The sequence below is a fragment of the Fukomys damarensis genome, unplaced genomic scaffold (genome assembly GCF_012274545.1).
Source record: "Fukomys damarensis isolate Sample0158 unplaced genomic scaffold, DMR_v1.0_HiC HiC_scaffold_8, whole genome shotgun sequence".
NCBI classification, from domain to species: Eukaryota; Metazoa; Chordata; class Mammalia; order Rodentia; family Bathyergidae; genus Fukomys; species Fukomys damarensis.
This window is the reverse complement of record NW_022900920.1, coordinates 20,084,288-20,103,415: the sequence shown is the minus strand read 5'-3', so window position 1 is coordinate 20,103,415 and position 19,128 is coordinate 20,084,288. Positions and strand designations below refer to the sequence as shown.

At 37.1% G+C, this 19,128-nt stretch overlaps 2 protein-coding genes across 2 annotated transcripts in view; both read right to left on the bottom strand.

Annotated features, from left to right (window-relative positions):
• Pdzd8 (PDZ domain containing 8) overlaps nucleotides 1-19,128 on the bottom strand; it is a gene marked incomplete at its 5' end in the record, with an annotated part of 89,340 nt that overhangs the window by 23,514 nt on the left and 46,698 nt on the right. Inside the window, one exon of the mRNA XM_010634659.2 lies at nucleotides 17,903-18,005. Within this exon, the coding sequence (XP_010632961.1) occupies nucleotides 17,903-18,005 (103 nt within the window). The remainder of the gene's footprint in view (nucleotides 1-17,902; nucleotides 18,006-19,128) is intronic.
• Nucleotides 13,311-16,432, bottom strand: LOC104869350 (AP-2 complex subunit beta-like). Its single transcript, XM_033761391.1, is given in 3 exon segments — nucleotides 13,311-13,949; nucleotides 13,952-15,010; nucleotides 15,013-16,432. Coding segments are annotated over 3 exon segments (2,775 nt in total). The 5' UTR covers nucleotides 16,337-16,432; the 3' UTR covers nucleotides 13,311-13,557.

Sequence of the window (19,128 nt, the reverse complement as noted above, 5' to 3'; positions counted from 1 at the left end):
AGGAGGAGGAGGAGGAGGAGGAAGACTGCAAAAATTAGGCAGAATTTCCTTACCCAGAGATCACTGTTAACAGAAAAACTTTTATGAACACACTATTCACATAAGAATGTATGTGTTCTTTAAACAATCATTTGGAAAATTAGCTATCTGGCTGAGTTTTAATAAAAGATGCTGCTTTTGTGACAAAAAAATGGGCTTAATCAATCAGTTTAGCTTGGATAACAGCAAACTGCAGGGTCCTGGAAAACAGAATCTAAAAGTAATGTTTAAGTTTTATGATTATTACCTCCTACTTTTCTTTCAAAAGCTCTTTTAAAATACTACCTCGGAGGTAGGCTTGCCTGGCCTGTGTAAGGTCTGGGTTGAATCCCTAGTACCAGGGGAATAAAACTTAGATTCTTACCAATATACTATAAAATCTGTTTTTCTTATTTGGAAAAAAAGAAGAGAGATTTTATCTTTTTTGGGGGGGGCTACCGGGGATCGAATTTGGGTCCTTGCGCTTGCAGGGCAGGCGGCAGAACCACTGAGCTAAATCCCTGGCCCAAGAAGAGAGATTTTAAAATACAGCTTCCAGCTCAAACAGTGTTCAACTTAAAAGTACAAAGTTGAAGTAACAACATTGAAAATATAAAAAAAAAATGCATAAAAAAATCCCATCTCTGGACTGCCCTTTGATACTAACTTGTACCCTCATATCCAATCTGTTCAGAATGAGATCAAATTTCTCTTCTTTCATCATCCTCAGTATCTCCCATCTTTCTAGCTTCCGGTCTTACTTCAAACTCCATTCCCATAAGAATCCCATACCACACGGATACTATTTTCCATTGTCACCATCCTGGTTCAAACTTTCATTACCTTTCATCTCTATTATTTTAAATGTTTTCCTTAACTTTACCTATTGTTACCAGATTCAATAAACACATGACCTACTATGTTCCAGATACTGTGCTAGACATTTGCAGAGAATCTCATTTAGTCTTCACACAACTACAAGAAGCACTATCAGTCCCATTTCATAGAAGCATGAAGAACTTGTAGATGAGATGGGTTTAGAGACTTCGACTAAGGTCATGATATCAAGTGGCCTAGTTAAGGCTCAAATCCAGCTCCAAATATCCCAAAAGTAAGATTCTGATGAGATTGCTTTTATTCTAAAAACCTCCATAGCTCCCACTGTCTTGGAGAAAAACAGCTAAACTTCTTGGCCTGGTATTTCCTCCTCCTTCCTCAGACACCCAGTCTGTCTGACTTTCTGTCTTAAATCTATTATATGGCAAACATCTTACCAATGAACACTCTATAATATGACCCAAACTTGCCTGTGTCTTGCATAATCTTTCTATATGCTACTGTAGACTTTACCCAACTTGGGCAATTCATTGTATCCTAAGGAGACTCACGCAATCTCACTTTTTTGGTACTTATGCTATGTCTATGTCTTTTACCTTGAAATATCTGCTTTGCTATCTCAAAATCCTATTTATACTATGAGGGTTGGCTCAAATGTCACCTCCTTAATATATTCTTTTCAAATTTTCCCTTCACTGGAAGGTCGTGTTTTTATTCTGAAACTTTTAGTACATTCATTTGCTAATAGCAGTACTGTTACACAAAGTAACATTGTTCTTATTTCTCCTAAAGCAAAGGATAAAATGACTTACTTCTCATACTTAGTTTCTTCCTTCACATGCTTACAGCGCCTTATGCTGACGTGACTCAGCTCATACTTCTAAATTTCAGTATGAGTTCCTACTCTTTCCTCAGGATTTCATAATCATACTAAATAGTAAGTAAACCTGAGACAAGGAATTGCATCCTTTATTTTTAATAAGGATGAACTCTGAGAGTGGAAATGTTTCATAAGATTTGCTATTAAAGCAAAAAGGCATTTAGTTTATTTAAGAAGTTAAATTATAGAACGTTATATATAGTAAAAATTCCATTGAGTCCCTACTGTATTCACAAATATTATCAAAATGAACTAAACCAAAATTTTCAATAAAAACTGACATTTTCAAAAAAGCTTTATTTGCTTTAATCTTTCTCTTCCTTTTGATAAGATTAAGACTGTAAATGGCAAATGGTTAAACAGGCATACCAAAATGCTACCTTTAAGGCATTCTGTCTTAAATAAACATACTAAAATGCCAACTCTGAGGCATCTGTCCTAATATATTTATAAGCTTGTCTGTCTCAGATGTTTTTTGAAATTATACTTCTTTAGGAAGCTCTTTTAAATTCTTTGTATGAACATTCAACAATATATGGGTAGATCTAGAAGCTGTAGATTCATTGGTATCATTTAACAAGACTTATTAAATTCTTCAAAACCAAAAGGGAAGGAAAGGGAGTAAAATTTGAGATCATACCTAGTAATTTTATTTGGGCTACACTTAACTTCACACATAGGGTAAGAAGTTCTTTTGATGTTTTAGAATGTCAGCAATAAAACATTTATATCATTAGGTACTACCATCTATAAGCTAAAATTCTCACTCTAAAACCTAGGCATGTCACAAAAGTAATATTTAATAGTAAATCTCATTTTTATTTGGTGTAAACAGAACAGAACTAGCCCCGGTATGAGAAAGGAGACTAAAATGTGGCTAAAAGTCACAATGAAACCCTGGAAGTCTGGAAAAAAAAATGTTAAGGGTCCTTGGAGACTATGGCTAGAGAGCTAGGATCAATCTTCCCAGAAACATTTGAACGCCCACAGAAGGTACCTGTGTGATGGAAGATGTTGCTAGATATAATACTGATAAAATTTATTGTACAAACCTAAGTGTAAAATTCCAACTGTGACAATTATTTACGAGAAATTTTCCGTTAGGAAAAGCTTCCCACAGTAAATGATGACTGGTGTTATCAGTCAGGATATGATTAAAAAAAAAAAAAGTATGGGATTTTAAAACAGGAATGGCTGTTTCGTGTTTGAAGAGCTGAATACCAAACGAGACAGTAAGGAAACTCAGATATTAGTAACAGTAACCTTGGGCTGGAATGACAGAGAAAGGATGTCGAACTAAGAGACCAGGAGCTGGAGCATCAAGCAAAGGCTGGAAGCATTGTGGGCTTGTGCTGTGAGAAGGATGGAGCCATGGAGGAGGAAAAGCAGGACGATGAAAAAATGTTGTCCAAGCAGAGAAGAGGAAGAACAACCTGGCTTCCTCTGGACAATCCCATTTCCTGTGAGGGCGTGGAGAAATGATTTGGACGAAGTCCCACCTCACTGCCATCACTATGAAGTGAACAGAGAAGAGGAGCAAAACATGGCTAAAACTGAGAATGGGAGGGGAAAAAAAGAAGGCAGGCAAAACAGACAGGGACAAGCCAGGCAGGGCTTTACTACTGGTGGCCGAGTTAAGGAATCTGTCCTTCACATAGGAGAAACAAGAAACTGAGGCATTTAAACAGACAAAATTGATTTGTCTCCGATTTTGATTTTGTCTCAAAAGATCATTTGTCTTTCCCCTTTGCTTCCAAGATATTTACTGAACTGCAATATGCCAGGAATTCTACTAAGTATAGGATAGACACCGCAAAAAAGAATATAGCATATTTGTCCCCTGTGAAGACTAACAGCAAGTGTTTTGCCTGCAACATTGTCAAGACTTTTAAGTATTCTTTTTAGCATTAAGCATCTGAGTAACATCGGGGACATGAGGTTTATCTTCATAGCTCCATTGATTTAGTTCCCTACTTGGTAAATTTGTGGATTATATTACTATTTATGCATTTATATTTTTTCATTAATCACTCACCCACCTTGGTATTTTCAGCTCAAGAGCACTAATATTTTTCTATCCATTTATCATTATATGGCTATCTCATTTCCATGTTAATTTTAATTCTCTTTTCCCTCACTTTATCCAGCTGCTATAATTTCTTATAGTAACCAGAAACGCACAGAATTCTGTGAGAATTTCATGGCTCTAGAATAAGTAGAAAAAAGTGGTAGAATGGTGAGCAGCAGAGAAACAGCTTCTCTAATATTTGGAAGCCAGGTGCTGGAATATAACAACACGAGGAAGAGAAGGAATTAGAAAGTGTCCCTGGGATCTAGTAAGGCTGAAGTGAGAATCAGAGCCCACAGGGAGAGCAAAGGGAGTGATCACAACACCAAAGAGGGAGTTGGCAAGTAGAGCTTTCTCCCTGAGTCCCTGCTCATGCTGTGGGAGGGGCAGCTCAAACCTGCAGAGGAATGGTGACAACTGGCAATGCCAGAGGTGTCCGTGGAGAAATGCACCAGTGGACTAGAACAGTAGATGGTGTGGAATGCAGTCGATGGTGAGTTATTCAGATTCAGATGCCCAATCACCCCTTGCTCCAGGAGAGGGCAAGTGGCTGGAAGCCTTTTTGGAAAGAGGCCAATGGAAGTCAGAACTCAGAGCAGCTGCAGATTGGCTCCATCTAGCGGCTTCTAGTGTAAGGGTGAGGCACAAACAAGCCCAAGCTGGAAGCAGGCACTCAAGAGTACTTCAGGCTGAAGAGTTCAAGTGCCTGAAACCAGAAGCCAGAAGCCAGAAACCAGAAGCAGCCCAAACTTCAGTGGAACTAAAGGCCCAGGTTTGCTGGGATTATCCACCACTGCCATAATCTTACTGCTGGCTTGCTGGGATTATATCAACATAGGTCTCAGCTCAATGTGCCCCCTCTGTCAACCAGTGACAGCAGAGACAGGACCTGAAGTGACATTTTTTTTCCGTTTTTCTTCCACTTTTTTTTTTTTTTTTGCTTTTATTTAAAATTTTATATTTTCTTTTTTTCCTTGTTTTTATATGAGTGAGGACATTATTTCTAATATTTTTGTTTGCACTGTTCTTGTTTCAGTCTCTTTCTTCTTTCTTTTCCTGTCTTCATCAGTTGCCAAAGCTGTGTAAACTTCCTTTGTCCTCCAGCCTTTCTTTTAATTCCTTTCTCTTCTTTGATTTCTTTTTTTCTCCTATCCCCTTTTAAATTTTCTTCCCTGAGGGTAAAATCACCATAGTGAGGGAATATTTACTATACACAATTTTCTGGTTTGTTTTAGATTTGCTTATATAACTACATTTAAGGGTGGCAAATTAATAGTTACAACCATTTGTTATTTTCTAGAATATGTTTGATGCTACTGTTATTAGTAATTATACAGTGAACCTTCAAGTCATGACCGGCCTCACATACAAACAACTTGTGTTACAACTAGAATTTGTTTTAACTTATGATCAAAGTCTTGAGTTATGACATGAATGCTGGTCTTTCCTGTTGAGGTTAATTGTGAAATCCTAGGCCAATGTATCTCTAAGGACACAGATCTACCTGGAAGAAAGTGTGGTCTAAAATTACAAAGGAGAAAGATTTTGAAGGCTGTGGAGAGGAGCCTGAGCCTTAACTGACCCTGTGGTTGATGGCACTGTCACTATAGCAGAGTCCATAGGCTCACAGGTGGACAGTGGTGATATTCAGGAACTGGTGGAGGAACACTCAAGAACTGTCTACAGAGGAACTTCAGCAACTTTTGGCTGAGCAACATTGAATAGCAGCTCAGGAGCTTTCTGAAGAAGTGGGGCTAATCAACAATCAATGCAGCAAAGCTCTTCTTCTGAAATAAAGGAAATCCTGAAAAAATGGACAGAGCTACAAACATTTGCAGAGAAGACCCACCCAAATAGAGAAAAAGCCAATTGTTGCATTCACTTGCTTAAAGACAATGTCATGTTATACTACAGGACAGTGTTAAAACAGAAGCAGACAACCTTTGACCAGTTTTTAGTTCTGAAAAGGTTGAGATCTGCGAGCAAGAAGGAAACAAAGTCAAATAACCTAATATCGAAACTCAAGCTTCTAGAAAATAAGAACAAGTCAAGACCAAAGCTTATACAAAGGAGGAAATTATAAAGATGAGAACAGAAATTAATGCAATGGAGACTAAGAATAATACAAAGAATGAATCAAAGAGTTGATTCTTTGAAAGATTAAATAAAATTGACAAACCCTTCGCCAACAATATCAAAAAAGGGAAAGACTCAAATCCACACAGGAATGAAAAGGGTGCCAAACGTGGTGACACATTCCTGTAATCCCAGCACTTGGAAGGCTGAGGCAGGAGGACTGCTGCATATTCAAGGGCAGCCTGGGCTACACAGTGAGTTCAAAGCCATCCTGAACTGCACAGTGACAGCCTGTCTCAAAATTAAAAAAAAAAAAAAAAAAGGAAGAAGAAGAAGGAGAAAGGGGAGGGGGAGGAAAAGAGGAAGAGGAAAAAGAAGAAGGAACTAAAAGGGTGAAATCACAATGAATACTGTAGAAATCCAGAAGATTATTAACACCTAATTTGAGAAGAAATGGACCGATTCCTAGATACATTTGAATCATCAAAACTGAATCAAGATGATATAAAGATTCTAAATAATCCAATACCAATAAAATTTAAAATGTATTTAAAAACCTACCAAAAAGAAAATCGCAGGTCCTGACAGATTCACTGGTGAATCCTACAAGAAATTTAGAGAAAATCTACTGCCATCACTCCTCAAACTCTTTGATGAAATTGAAAGGCAAGCAAAACTCCCAAACTCATTCCTGGAAGCAAGCATTACCCTGATACCAAAACTAGAGAAAGATCCAACCAAAAAAAAGAGAGCTCCAGGCCAATCTTCTTAATGAACATAGATCCAATAAGATAGTGGCAAACAGTATGCAGCAAATCATCAAGATTATACACCATCACCAAGTAGGATTCATGCCAGGGATACAGGGATGGTTCGATATATGGAAATCAATAAATGTAATACACTATCTTATTAGAATCAAGGGCAAAAACACAAGATCATCTCAATAGACAGAAAAAGCATTTGACAAACTCCAACACCCAAGCATGATAAAAACTTTACAGAAAATAGGAATGGATGGTCTTTACTTCAATATGATAAAAGCCATCTATGACAAACAATCATACAGTAGCCAACATCATACAAATGGACAAAACCTGAAAGCTTTCACTCTACAATAAGGAAAACAAGACAAGCATATTTACTGTCACCACTCTTATTCAATATAATTCTGGGAACATTAGCCAGAGCAATTTGACAAGAGAAAGAAAAAAAGGAATAAGGCTATGAAAGAAAGAAGTTATCATTATTTGTGGATGACACATGAGGCTTCAAAAACTCCACCAAAAACCTTCTAGATTTAATAACCAAATTCTGTAGTGCAGCTGCACACAAAGTCAACACTCAACAATCAATAACATTCCTGTACAAAAATAACAAGTTCACTGGGAAAGAAATTAGGGAAATCACACCTTTCACAATAGTACCCAAGAAAACTGAAATATTCAGTAATCAATCTAACAAAGAAAGTAAAAGACCTTTACACTGACAACTACAGTACCCTGAAAAACAAAATTGAAGAGGATACAAGCAAATGGAAAGATATTACTTGTTCTTGGGTAGGAAAAAACAATATTGTCAAAATGGCCATACTCCTAAAACTGTTATACAGATTTAATGCAATCCTGATCAAAATACCAACAGTACACATCACAGAATTAGAGAACAATCCTAAAATTCATTTAGACCCAGAAGAGCAAAAGCAAGGCCAGGGGCATCACAATCTCTCACTTGAAAATATAATACAAAGCTACTGTGATAAAAACAGCATGGTACTGGCCAAAGAAGAGACCCAAGGGTCAATGGAAAAGATTAGAAGATGCAGAATACACTCAGCCTCCTTATCTTGAACAAAGAAGCCAAACACTTTCACTGGAAGAAAGATAGCCTCCTTCAATAAATGGTGCTGGCAAAACTGGCTTTCCATATGCCAAAGACTAAAACTAGACCCCTATCTCTCACCATCCACTAAATTAAAATTGAAGTAGATTAAAGATCTAAATATTAAAACAGAAATCCTGAAACTGCTGGAAAATCAAATAGGTAGAACTTTTGAAGACACAGGTATAGGTGAAGACTTTATGAACAAAACTGTGTTTGTGCAGGAAATACCACAAAGAATCAACAACTAGGATCTCCTATTAGAAAGCTTTTTCCACACAGCAAAAGCAGCCACCAACAGAGTGAAAAGACAACCCACAGTGTGGGAAAAACTTTTGCTAGCTGTTCCTCAAAGGACTAATACTTAGAATATTTAAAGAACTCAAAAAACTCAGATCCTCCATAAAGACCCAATCCAAAAATAGGCATCTCAATTAAATAGACACTTTTCAGATGAAGTAGAAATGGCAAATAAATATATGGAAAAATGTTCAATATCAATGGTCATTTGTAAGATACAAATTAAAATAATGCTGAGATTCCATCTTACTCCAAAAAGAGTGATCAATAACAAATGCCGGTGGGGTTGTGGGGAGAAAGGAACCCTTCTCCACTGTTGGTGGGAGTGCAGACTGGTGCAACCACTGTGGAAATCAGTGTGGAGATTCCTCAAAAAACTAAAACTAGAGGTTCTATTTGATCTTGCTAGTCACCTTCTTGATATCTTCCTGAAGGAATTAAAAGCTCCATACCATAGCAATATATGCACATCCATGTTTATAGTGGCACAATTTACAATAGCTAAATCTTGGAAACAGCCCAAATGCCCATCAATAGATGACAAAGATTTTTTTATACAATGGAATACTACCCTTCCATAAAGAAGGATAAACTTGAAACATTTCTGTGTAAATGGATGTACCTTGAGACCATACTCTTAAGTGAAATAAATCAGACACACGTGTTTGAATACTGCATGGTTTCCTCTGGTATGAGAAAATGAAAATGTAAATAAGGACCAAAATGAATAATAGATATTGAGAAAGAAGAAGAAAATGCTCAAATGGGAAGGGGAGATAGGGAGGAGGGAGGGGAAAAGGAGGGAAAGGAAAAGGAAAAAAAGAATAGAAAAAACAGGAAAAAAAGGGAAAAATAAATGTAAAAAAAGAAAAAATGGAAACTAAGCTTTTGTAAATAAGGAGGGGAACAGAGGTTGAAAGGAGGGGGAGGAAAGGGGGAAAACAAGAAGAATCAAGAGACCGGGTATGGTGGCGCATGCCTGTAATCCCAGCACTCAGGAGGCTGAGGGAGGAGGATCGCTGTGAGTTCGAGACCAGCCTGGGCTACATAGTGAGTTCCAGGTCAGTCTCAACTACATAGTGAGACTCTGTCCCAAAAACCACACACACACACACACACACACACACACACACACACACACACACAAAAGAAGAATCAAGAGATGTCATATACAGGCACAAATTCCTTATGATGAATGTTATCCATTATGTATATCTAAAATGTACCAATACAATTAATTTTTTAAAATAAGTTAATTAATTAATTAATTCTACCTATACTTCTACATGAGAAAAAAATTAAATACAAAAAAGGTTTAATTTCTGTGACACCTATTCTCAAGAAAAGTTAAATTCGTTCTGGAGACACAACGGCATATGAATGTGATTAAAATATATACTGAATGGTTAAATTTTAAAAATTTGTTACAGTGGAAGACACACAGCCACTAATCTTCAAGACAGTCTCCCTACCTCATTTCAAACATTTATCTCATCATTCTTGCCACTTTGACAAGCAGTTCTGAAAGTTCTCTTTTTGAGTGTTTTTATGGGGTGTGATCAAAATTATGGTGAATGTTGCTGCCAAGTGCCAATGAATAGCAGGCTTGCAATGATTTTACGCCATGTAATTATTATCCATTTTACTCATCAGATCTGGCACTGTGCACCTCTGGCTCTTCCTTAAAGTCAAAATAACCATGAAAGGCAAACGTTTTGAATCAATTCACAACATTGATGTAGCCACAACAGAAACTAAAGACAATGACAAAAGATGACTTTCAAAATTGCTTCAGAAAGTAGTAATAAGGATGGGTAGGTGTGTTCAAAGCATGCGCAGGGTGGGGTATTTTGAGGAAGATTAGAAGCAATGCATCTTTTACTATAGTAAGTTTTAAAAATTGTAAACATTCACCAGATTTTTTATCATACCATGTATTATTTCTTTAAAGAACCTAGATCTTTTATATACACTTAGTCTGTAATTCTTTCTTACATACTTGACTTGAGAATATGTACCTCTTGGTACTTTTTAGAAAAGCTTAGTGGTATGTGTAAATCTCAAAGTCTATCCTCCATCTCTGGGATCTACACTGTCCATACTGTCTATTCTTCTAAATCCATGCTGTCCGATTTTGAAATGCAGCTGGGATGAACTGAGATTGAAATGCTGTAATTATAAAATACACACCATCAGATATCAAACACTTTGTATGAAAAGATCTGTATCTCACTAGTTTTTAATGTTGATTATATGCTGACGTGACAATATTTTTGATATGTGGGTCAAATAAAACATTACTAAATTAATTTTACCTACTTTTATGTTTTGAAATGTAAATGTCATAAAGTTTAAAATTAGGTATGTGGCGTATATCACATTTTTATTAGTGTTATTTTACAGCATGTAGGAAACTGATCAAAGTCACTGATGCAATCATTTGTGATATCATATTTCATCATCCTTACCCAGTTTCCCACTTTTTAAAGCCAGGTCTATTTGGGACAAGCCATTCCTCTACTACTAATATATTTTAGAATCTTTGATGGGGATTTTTATCAAAAAAAACTTTGTAAAAGTTGCAAATGGGCTTACTGCTTCTATTTGTTCTAAATGCTTTTACCATCTTTATATTAGAATATTTCCCTAAATGTTGTTTTTTCTCCCAACTGATCCTCTTTCCCCGATCAAATGTTTGCTATATGTAATTGTCTTAACCTTTACTCTGGTGGTAAAAGGAGAATCACTGACTCTGTAATAAGCCAGAGTGCCTCTGTATCAGGCTCGATCTTGGGCAACAAAATTAGCAAACATGGCTAATTTTTTGAACACTCTTGAGTTCCAATCATATCTCCCCATAGTCAGATCTCTCCTCGTCTGTTTAAAAATTATTCCATTATAACCACTCCTGAACTGTCTAATTACAAAACCATTCGTAATCCAGTTTTTGTTAGTGGTAGTGTGCTTTAATACAAGTATAGATCTTACAGTTAGAAGGCTTTCTTGCTCTCTGTATATGGGGAAAGTGTCTCACAGACGCAAGCATTAAATACGATAGATATGCTTATTTTTTCTGAGTTCTTTGTTGGCATCAACTTCTCAAATCTCTCTAACAGTAATTGGTATGTCTAAAAAGTAAATTGAAGGGAGGTTGTTATCAACTATTTGACTCTCAGACTCAGATTCTTTAGAAAAAAAAATGAAGCTTTAATAAGTAAAAAAGCAGGAGAGGGAACAAAAGTAACACTCAAGTCAAACTGAACAATAAAATCTTCCAACTTCATAATTTTGGGTAAGGCTGACTATGTGAAGCCTTTCTCCTAACATTTGCTAGGGCTAAGACATGAGGTACTTCTAGTCTTCATTTATACAAAACAAATGAGCATTCTATTATCTCTCTTCTACCCTTATACTTTATAATAAGAGACCTAGAAGTTTCCTTCTCATTTTAAAATAGGGGAGCAATCTGTATTCATCCTTCCTCTTTCATAGTGGCACAGCTATACAATGTTGTCTGGAGTTTTTAACCTATTTCTAATTATAGAAGAAGAGACTTGGTCTCTTAAGAAAAGCAACTGCTCTCAAGTGATTATAGATTATAGCAGGCTGGAAGGGGAGGAAATACTGTCAGGGCTAAAGGTATAGCTTACCAGTTAAGCATGTCTGCAGTCCTAGATTTGACTTCCTACCACAAACAGAAAAAGGAAAAAAAGCATATAAAAGTTTGTTTCTAAAATCAGAACTCCTTATATATTTTTATTCAGAATGACAGGAGGTTTGCACTAGTTTCCAATGCCTTTTCATCTGCCTTAGATTTCCCAAGTTTAGATGTTCTAAGACTCATTTTTATAGTGCCTTCTCTTTTCCCAAATAGTCTCAAACATTCCAAGACCAAAAAAATCTGAAGAACCAAGTGTCAGTTGTGGATGAACAATCGAAGACAAGACACAGGCATAGGAAGAAAAGTCAAAATATAAACAGAAGGGTAAACAGGACAAAATATTTACTAATAACCTATTATGTGTCTAGATAGGGTTTGTCTCCTAATTTTTAAAATAGCATTCAAAGACCAGTTTTAGCAAGGAAATGCCATATTGGAAGGATTAATATTCAAGATGTCCCTCCTTAAAAAAATGTGTGCCACTGTGACACGTACAATGATGGTTGTAGCAGACCTCTCCCCCACCTCACACATGTGGGACACATTCCAAGACCTCTAGTGAGAGGCTGGCACCATGGATAGTACCTGATTCTTTATATACAGTACATTTTTTCCCTATACAGATCTATCTATAATGACATCTGATATATACATTAGGCACAGTAAGAGATTAACAATAGCAACTATAAAATAAGAGCAATTCATGACTATATACTGCCAAATATCTTATTGCATTGTATTAACTTTTGTTGACTGTGTATAACTGAAACTGTGGAAATGGAAACTTCAGGTAGGGAGTACCGTACAAGTATGTTAATATATGTCAAATTAATTTATTGTGAATTTTGATAAGTATTATAAATTATGTAGATATATGGCTGTTTTTAAGACTTACTTTCGAAATATTACAACCTCAAAGTTTAAAATGTCTTTATTTTTTGGTACCGGGGATCAAACTCGGGTCCTTGTGCTTAAAAGGTAGGTGGCGAAACCACTGAGCTAAACCCCAGGCCCTCAAAGTTTAAAATCTAAGCAGCTTTGTTTTTCAGTGAAAGAGAAGTAAATTATCACCAAGCCTGAACATTGGACTAGAGTGATTAAATAAATAACAAATTACATTGTCTCTTTTTGATGTAAAGTTATTTCTAGTATTGTCTCTGTTGCCTCTTACAGAATGACGTTCTAATTTTTCTTAAGCCTAATATCTAATTTAATGTATTTCAGTCATCACAAATGTATTATGGGATTCTCATGAGGAATCTCTCCATATTTACTATTATTAAAGAACAAACAAAGCCACCTATTACTCATTTTATTAGGTGAGCTCTTTGATTTTACAAATGAGTTGAGCAGGTCCCTGACTTGAGTGTCTAAGATTGCACCAAACTTTCCTTGGATTTCTTTAAGTTTTTTTTGTAAAACAGGCTCTATGCAGGCTATTGGTTAAATTACTTTTTTTTTTTTTCAGTGACACTATTCCTTGCTTTAATATTTGTTGTCTTTTTCTGCTTCTGAAGTAAGGGATTGCAAAATACCAAACTACACTCAAATGAGGGTGAAGGAAAAGCCAGGTGTTGGCACAGCATGGAGAAGCCCACAAGTAAGGACAGACAGTAGCAAGTGGCAGGAGGTGGGAAGCGACTGAAGCAGTTCACAGGAAGCTAAAACTCTCCAACAGGTTGTCTCTACAGTTAGCACAGGTTAGACTAGTCACTATGTGCTAGGTGGCCTCAGTGTGTTTGGGTTCGGATTCTACACAGCAGTACAATTTCTTCCAGCTAAGCGTTCTTGGCTTGCACCAATCACAGGGTGGCTGGAGGACACTGGACCAGTTTATTAGTTTTTTAAAATGCTGTCGTAGACCTGATAAATGTATTGAGAGGCTTCAGGAGCTCTACATTTCAGCGACAATGTATAATTTGGGTTTCCTGGCTGGATGCGTAGCTCGGCGAAAATCCAAATGCCATTAGTGAGTTTCAGGGATTGGTACAGCATGTCCGGCCCTTCCACATTCCTCTTGGCAATAGTATAAACATTGTTGTTTTGCATCTTGCTGGAAATAGTGTCAGCATTTAAATGGCATTCCTTAATCTGAAACTGGAGCTCATTTTCATTGGGAATATCCTTCCATGCTGCCAGGAAGACCTTGTGCTCCATTTTGCCATCTTCTACAAAAAGCACATTGAGTGGGATGAGGCAGCTAAAGTAGAAGACATCAATATTGTTTTAACAGCCCCCTGCAAGTTATTCAGAGGTTCCATCTTCATGACTGGGCCTAAGGTGTTGAGAGGCAAGGAGACATCAATGCTTTGGTTTGGCATCAGTGGTGTATGGATGGCCAGAGGAGTGCTTGGGATGACGCAAAAACTATTCTTGTTAAACTGGATTACAAAGTCTGTCATATGTTGCAGAGCTTTGTGGGTGAAGTTCATTTCCATATAGATGTGCCCTTGGCGGTGAATCTCCAAGCCTTTAGCCTTTACTGCAGGTAGCCAGACAGCTTTAGGAGCCACATATCTACCAGGTGCCATGCCTATCCCTGTGGAGAGCTCAAACAAGTCATTCAGACCACTGCTGACTATGGCAGGAGTTGGTGAGGGAGCAAAAGTTGCAGGCACTAATGATGGGATGAAGGACTGTCCAACCAGACTATCTAATCCTCCTCCCAAGAGATCCACAGCTCCCATCTGCATGGAGGACACCTGTGGCACGTTGACTGGGGGACCAAGGTCAAGATTTAAAAGATCCCCAAGAAGGTCACCTTGAGAGGGGATAAGCTGAGGCTGTTCCAGGTTGGTTGCTGTGGTGCTACCAACAGGACTGTCACCCGCATCAGTGCTCCCATGATGAATTGGCAAATGTTTGCGAGGGATCCCATGACTCCCTTCCACAAAAGCAGTGGGAGGCTTATGATATACAGAGGCCAAAGAACCAATGTGGCAGATCAGCTCATCCAGCAGAGTTGGCTCGATAAGGTCTGTCTCCTCAGAGATTAGTGGCTTCTCAGATAAGACTACTTCTTTGGCTGTCACTGGGTCAGTTGAGAGAAGGCGCCAATAAGTATAACCTCGGTCTCGAAGGTCAGGATTGTCAGAATCCTGTGTTGCCAAACTCAAGACCTGTTGGACCAACTGTGTTTCTGATGGTTTCTTGAGAAACAGCTTCACTATGGCAGTAAGCAGAGTGAGCTGAACTTGGGTACTTTCATCATGAAAGCCCTCCAAGAAGCTCTCTAGTAACTCATCTGCATTGTCGATTCTTTCAGCATATTCTCCCACGATCCAAATCATGGCTCATCCAGTGAATCTAAATTCTCACAGAGAGTGGCAATAATGCTTTCATACTTGTTGGGGTACTTGCGGAAGATATCCCTGATGACAACAGTTGCCTCTTGGACCACATAATTTACTTTGGTCTGGATTAGGTCAAGCAATGTGCTTACACAGCGCTCTGCAGATTGCTCCACCTTGATGGCACATTGTCCAAGGGCCCTCACAGCTTTGCAAACAAAGTCAGCATCCACCTCAGTAGCATATTCCTTTAGTTCTGCCAGAACCTGAGCAATGTTGGCTTGGGATGCCAGGTGAATCATGATGTCCAACTTCTCCAGTTTAACACAGATGGGATCATTGTACTTCACAAAGAAGACTTTGATTTCCTGCTTTAAGATTTCAGGCCTTTTCTGGACAATTAAGTTGATGTTCCTCAGGGCAACATATTGTACTTCTGGTTCCCCAGACAGCAAAGTAACAAGTGGAGGAGCTAACTTCTTCAGCAGCATATTATAGTAGTCAGAATCCTTGGGTAACAATTCCAGAAATTTCATTAGGACTTTTACTGCTGAAAGCACCACTGCTGAGTTGGCAAGGGATAACCAGGGAGTTACCCGCTCACAGATGCTCTGAGCTTCCTGGTCATCTTTAGGGTTATAATTAGACAGGCAGTCCAGGATGAAAATCTGGCCCCATTCGGTGCACTCATTCAGAGCTGTCAGCAGCTTATTAATGTTCTGTGGGTTCAAATCGAGTAAGATGCTGTTTGGGTGAGACTCACTAATTTCAGACAATGCTGCTACAGCATTAGCCACCACCATTGGATTTGAATCTGCTATGAGATCCCGTAGAGAATCGAGAAATCCTTGATCTTCCACCATTTGGACATTGATATCATGGAGTTTTGCCGCGCATACGGCTGCTGTTTTCCGAACATAGGGGTCTTCATCTTTCAAGCACTTGCGAAGGGGCTCACAGAGATATTCTGTAATCTTGTCCACTCAGATACACCCCATGGTTCTGACTGCCAAGGCCCGAATCAAGGGATTGGGATCTTCACAGTCCTTCACAAAGCTGTTGACAGCCATGACGGCCATGTCTGGCTGATTCTTGGCGTAGTTCATCAAGTACAGATATACAAGCTTCTTTAGTTCCAGGTTATCAGTCTGCATACAGATGACTACATCTGGAAAGAGAGAGCTAACGTCTTTCCCTACAGTCATAGCAGCAATCACTTTCTTCACAGCCTCCTTTCTCTTTTCTTTCTTTTCATTGTTGAGTTCAGCTTTTAATTCAAAGATTTCTCCCTTTTTATTGGTTGTGAAGTACTTGGAATCAGTCATGATTCAGGATCTTTAATGTACCCCAGAGGTAAGGGCTGGGAGTGGCAGTGGCTGCCAGAGAGCACAGCCCGGGTGGTGTTGTAATGGTTTCCTGCCCGTCACAATTCTGTTAAATTACTTTTCATTTTTCCTTTATATCCCAATTTATAAAAAATTCTCTTGAAAATAAAAAGCCATCAAATAAATCTAGCTCCCTAAATTAATCAAATAATTTAGCACACTTGTTTTTAATGATGCTCTATGTTCTATCTATATTTGCAATATGTCCCAAATTATTAAATGTTATTGCCTCTTTTATGTTGTCTTGAAAAACACATTAATTCTCCCTAAAGTTATTACATTCAGATATATGTAATTCAATGCCTATAGACACTGACTGTTGACATTTTCAACACCAGATATAATTAGTACCCTAGAATTTTCTTGAAAACTACTTATGACACATGCCAAGATTTAAAATAACAATTCAAGATTAAAGTCTTACTAATCTTAGCTATAGAATATTAAAACTGTCTAATCTCATACCTTTACAAATGTAATAAAGGTAATGAAGGGAACTGAAAATGCCAACAGCAATGGCAAGTCATGACCAATTCAAACTAATACCAAAAATTACTCAGACAAGACAATGATGTTTTTCCAGGAAAAAGGGAACATTCCTTAAAACTTCTATTTTGATCATGTCATTATCATGTTCAAAATCTTCAACAGCTTGTGTCTTCCCTTTCTAGTTTTATTTCTCCCACCCCCCCGCTCTTATCAAAATTACTGCTTATCCTATTTGACAGTCACATTAATTACTATAAAGATGAATTGAAATCAATTTAAAAGTCAAAGGGAAACTCATAAAAATACTTCATAATTGCTCATTAAAGATCTGGCAGTATTTTGACGATTGCTGTGAAATAATAACATATTCATACTAAAAAAAATGTTTATTGTTTAACAGAAATTCAAATTTAACTGAATGTCTTGTATTACTAGCCTTCCCTGTTACCAGTAGATCTAAATAGCCTACTTTGTCATGATCCTATTTTCTTCATCTTTGTCAATCCCGGAAATATTCTTGCTCACTTTTTTTGTTTAATAGTTTATTGCTACATTCTCTGTATCCTATAAAGTGTAGTGCACTTGCCTTCTACCTAACCCACACACATCTTTCTCATGTTAGTGCTGTGGAATACGGTCTCTTCTTGTCTTGAACTATTTCCCCAGCATCTAAAACTCTGCCCACCACAAAATAAATGTTCATAAAATATCTGTTGAATAAATGAATGCTCTGGATTTACCAGCCTTTTAAGGTGTTTAGTAAAAATCATTTCCTTCTAAACCCATAACTGAAACACATTTAAAGTTCTGTAAGGAAAACTTGCCAGATTTTGTTTCTTATGTAGACATTCTCAAGATTAATTAGTTACATGTAATTTATTTTACTATCAATGTTGTACTGTCCACTAGACCAATAAATAAAATCTGTTTATACCTCATAACTAAAAATAACTCTAGGACTATAGAAATATTAATAAAAACATGCTTACAGAATAAAACTATGCAAATCTGTCTTACCGTCTTAATAGAACTCCTTTGTTTTTCTTCCCAAACACTACTGCTCAACTCAAGTGTACAATGAATATTTGCCTCTCTGTCATAGGATCCAAAAATGAGTAACCTGTAGTATAAAAATAAAACAGAGAGAATTATACTATTTATAGACATCAAATTTTTCCTTTCAACATTAGTATAAGTAATACATTATTCCATTATGATTATTTTAGGAACAGAAAATATTAAATAAAACATTTGGTACACCCTCTAGTGGAAAAGTGAAGTAAAGACAAAATTAGTGGAGATTATAGGACATGGAGTTTTCAACAGCTAAGTCAAACAAATTAAAAGCATTATACATTTATAACAAAAAGAAATAGACCAAATCCTGAGAAAATTGTGTCCTAAGTTTGGAGATATCAGTATGTCATGTCCACACATCACAAATTAGCATTATCCACTGAGAAGCCTGAATAAACTTATTAAGGGGGAAAAATTCCTAAATTTAAATAATTGTTAAGGAATCTCAAAATGAATTTTATTCTATTTTATTTTATTTTTGGTACCAGGGATCGAACTCAGGTCTTTGCGCTTGCAAGGCAGGCGGTGGAACCAATAAGCTAAATCCCTGGTCCTCAAAATTCATTTTAAATTTAGTGCTTAACAACTTATTACCAAAAAGAAGGAAGGCCAAATAATTAAGAATATTTGTAATTTTAAAATAACAAGTTAAGAATAACTAGAATTTTCATTAACAAAGCTCTGCTGCCACCATCTGTTCAGAGACCAAACTACCTGAGGACCTTTGCCAACATGCAGAAAAAGCTGTGTAGCAGCAGTAAGGGCTCCAATTCCTGACAAGGATTAGTGCTCCGGAGTTAGGAATGAGAAAGCAGAACTCTCTCTAAAGTACAAGTTATTCTATATTTTTTATCCTGGTTTTTAAATGCTGTTCAGAAGAATAAAACAGAAGACAACAAAAATTAACTCAAAATGGCTACAGGCCTAAGAGCTATAGTTATGAAACTTTTACAAGAAACAAAATCCTACCTTTGTGCCTTTTTTTTTTAACTCGAACTAATCAATGGTTTGTTAGATAGGACACCAAAAGCACAAAAACCAAAAAGAAAAATAGACAAACTGGACTTCATCACAGTTAAAATTTTATGCATTTTCAAAGGGCATTACCATGTAAATGAAAAGACAATTTATAGAATGGGAGAAGTAGCTGCAAATTATATATCCGC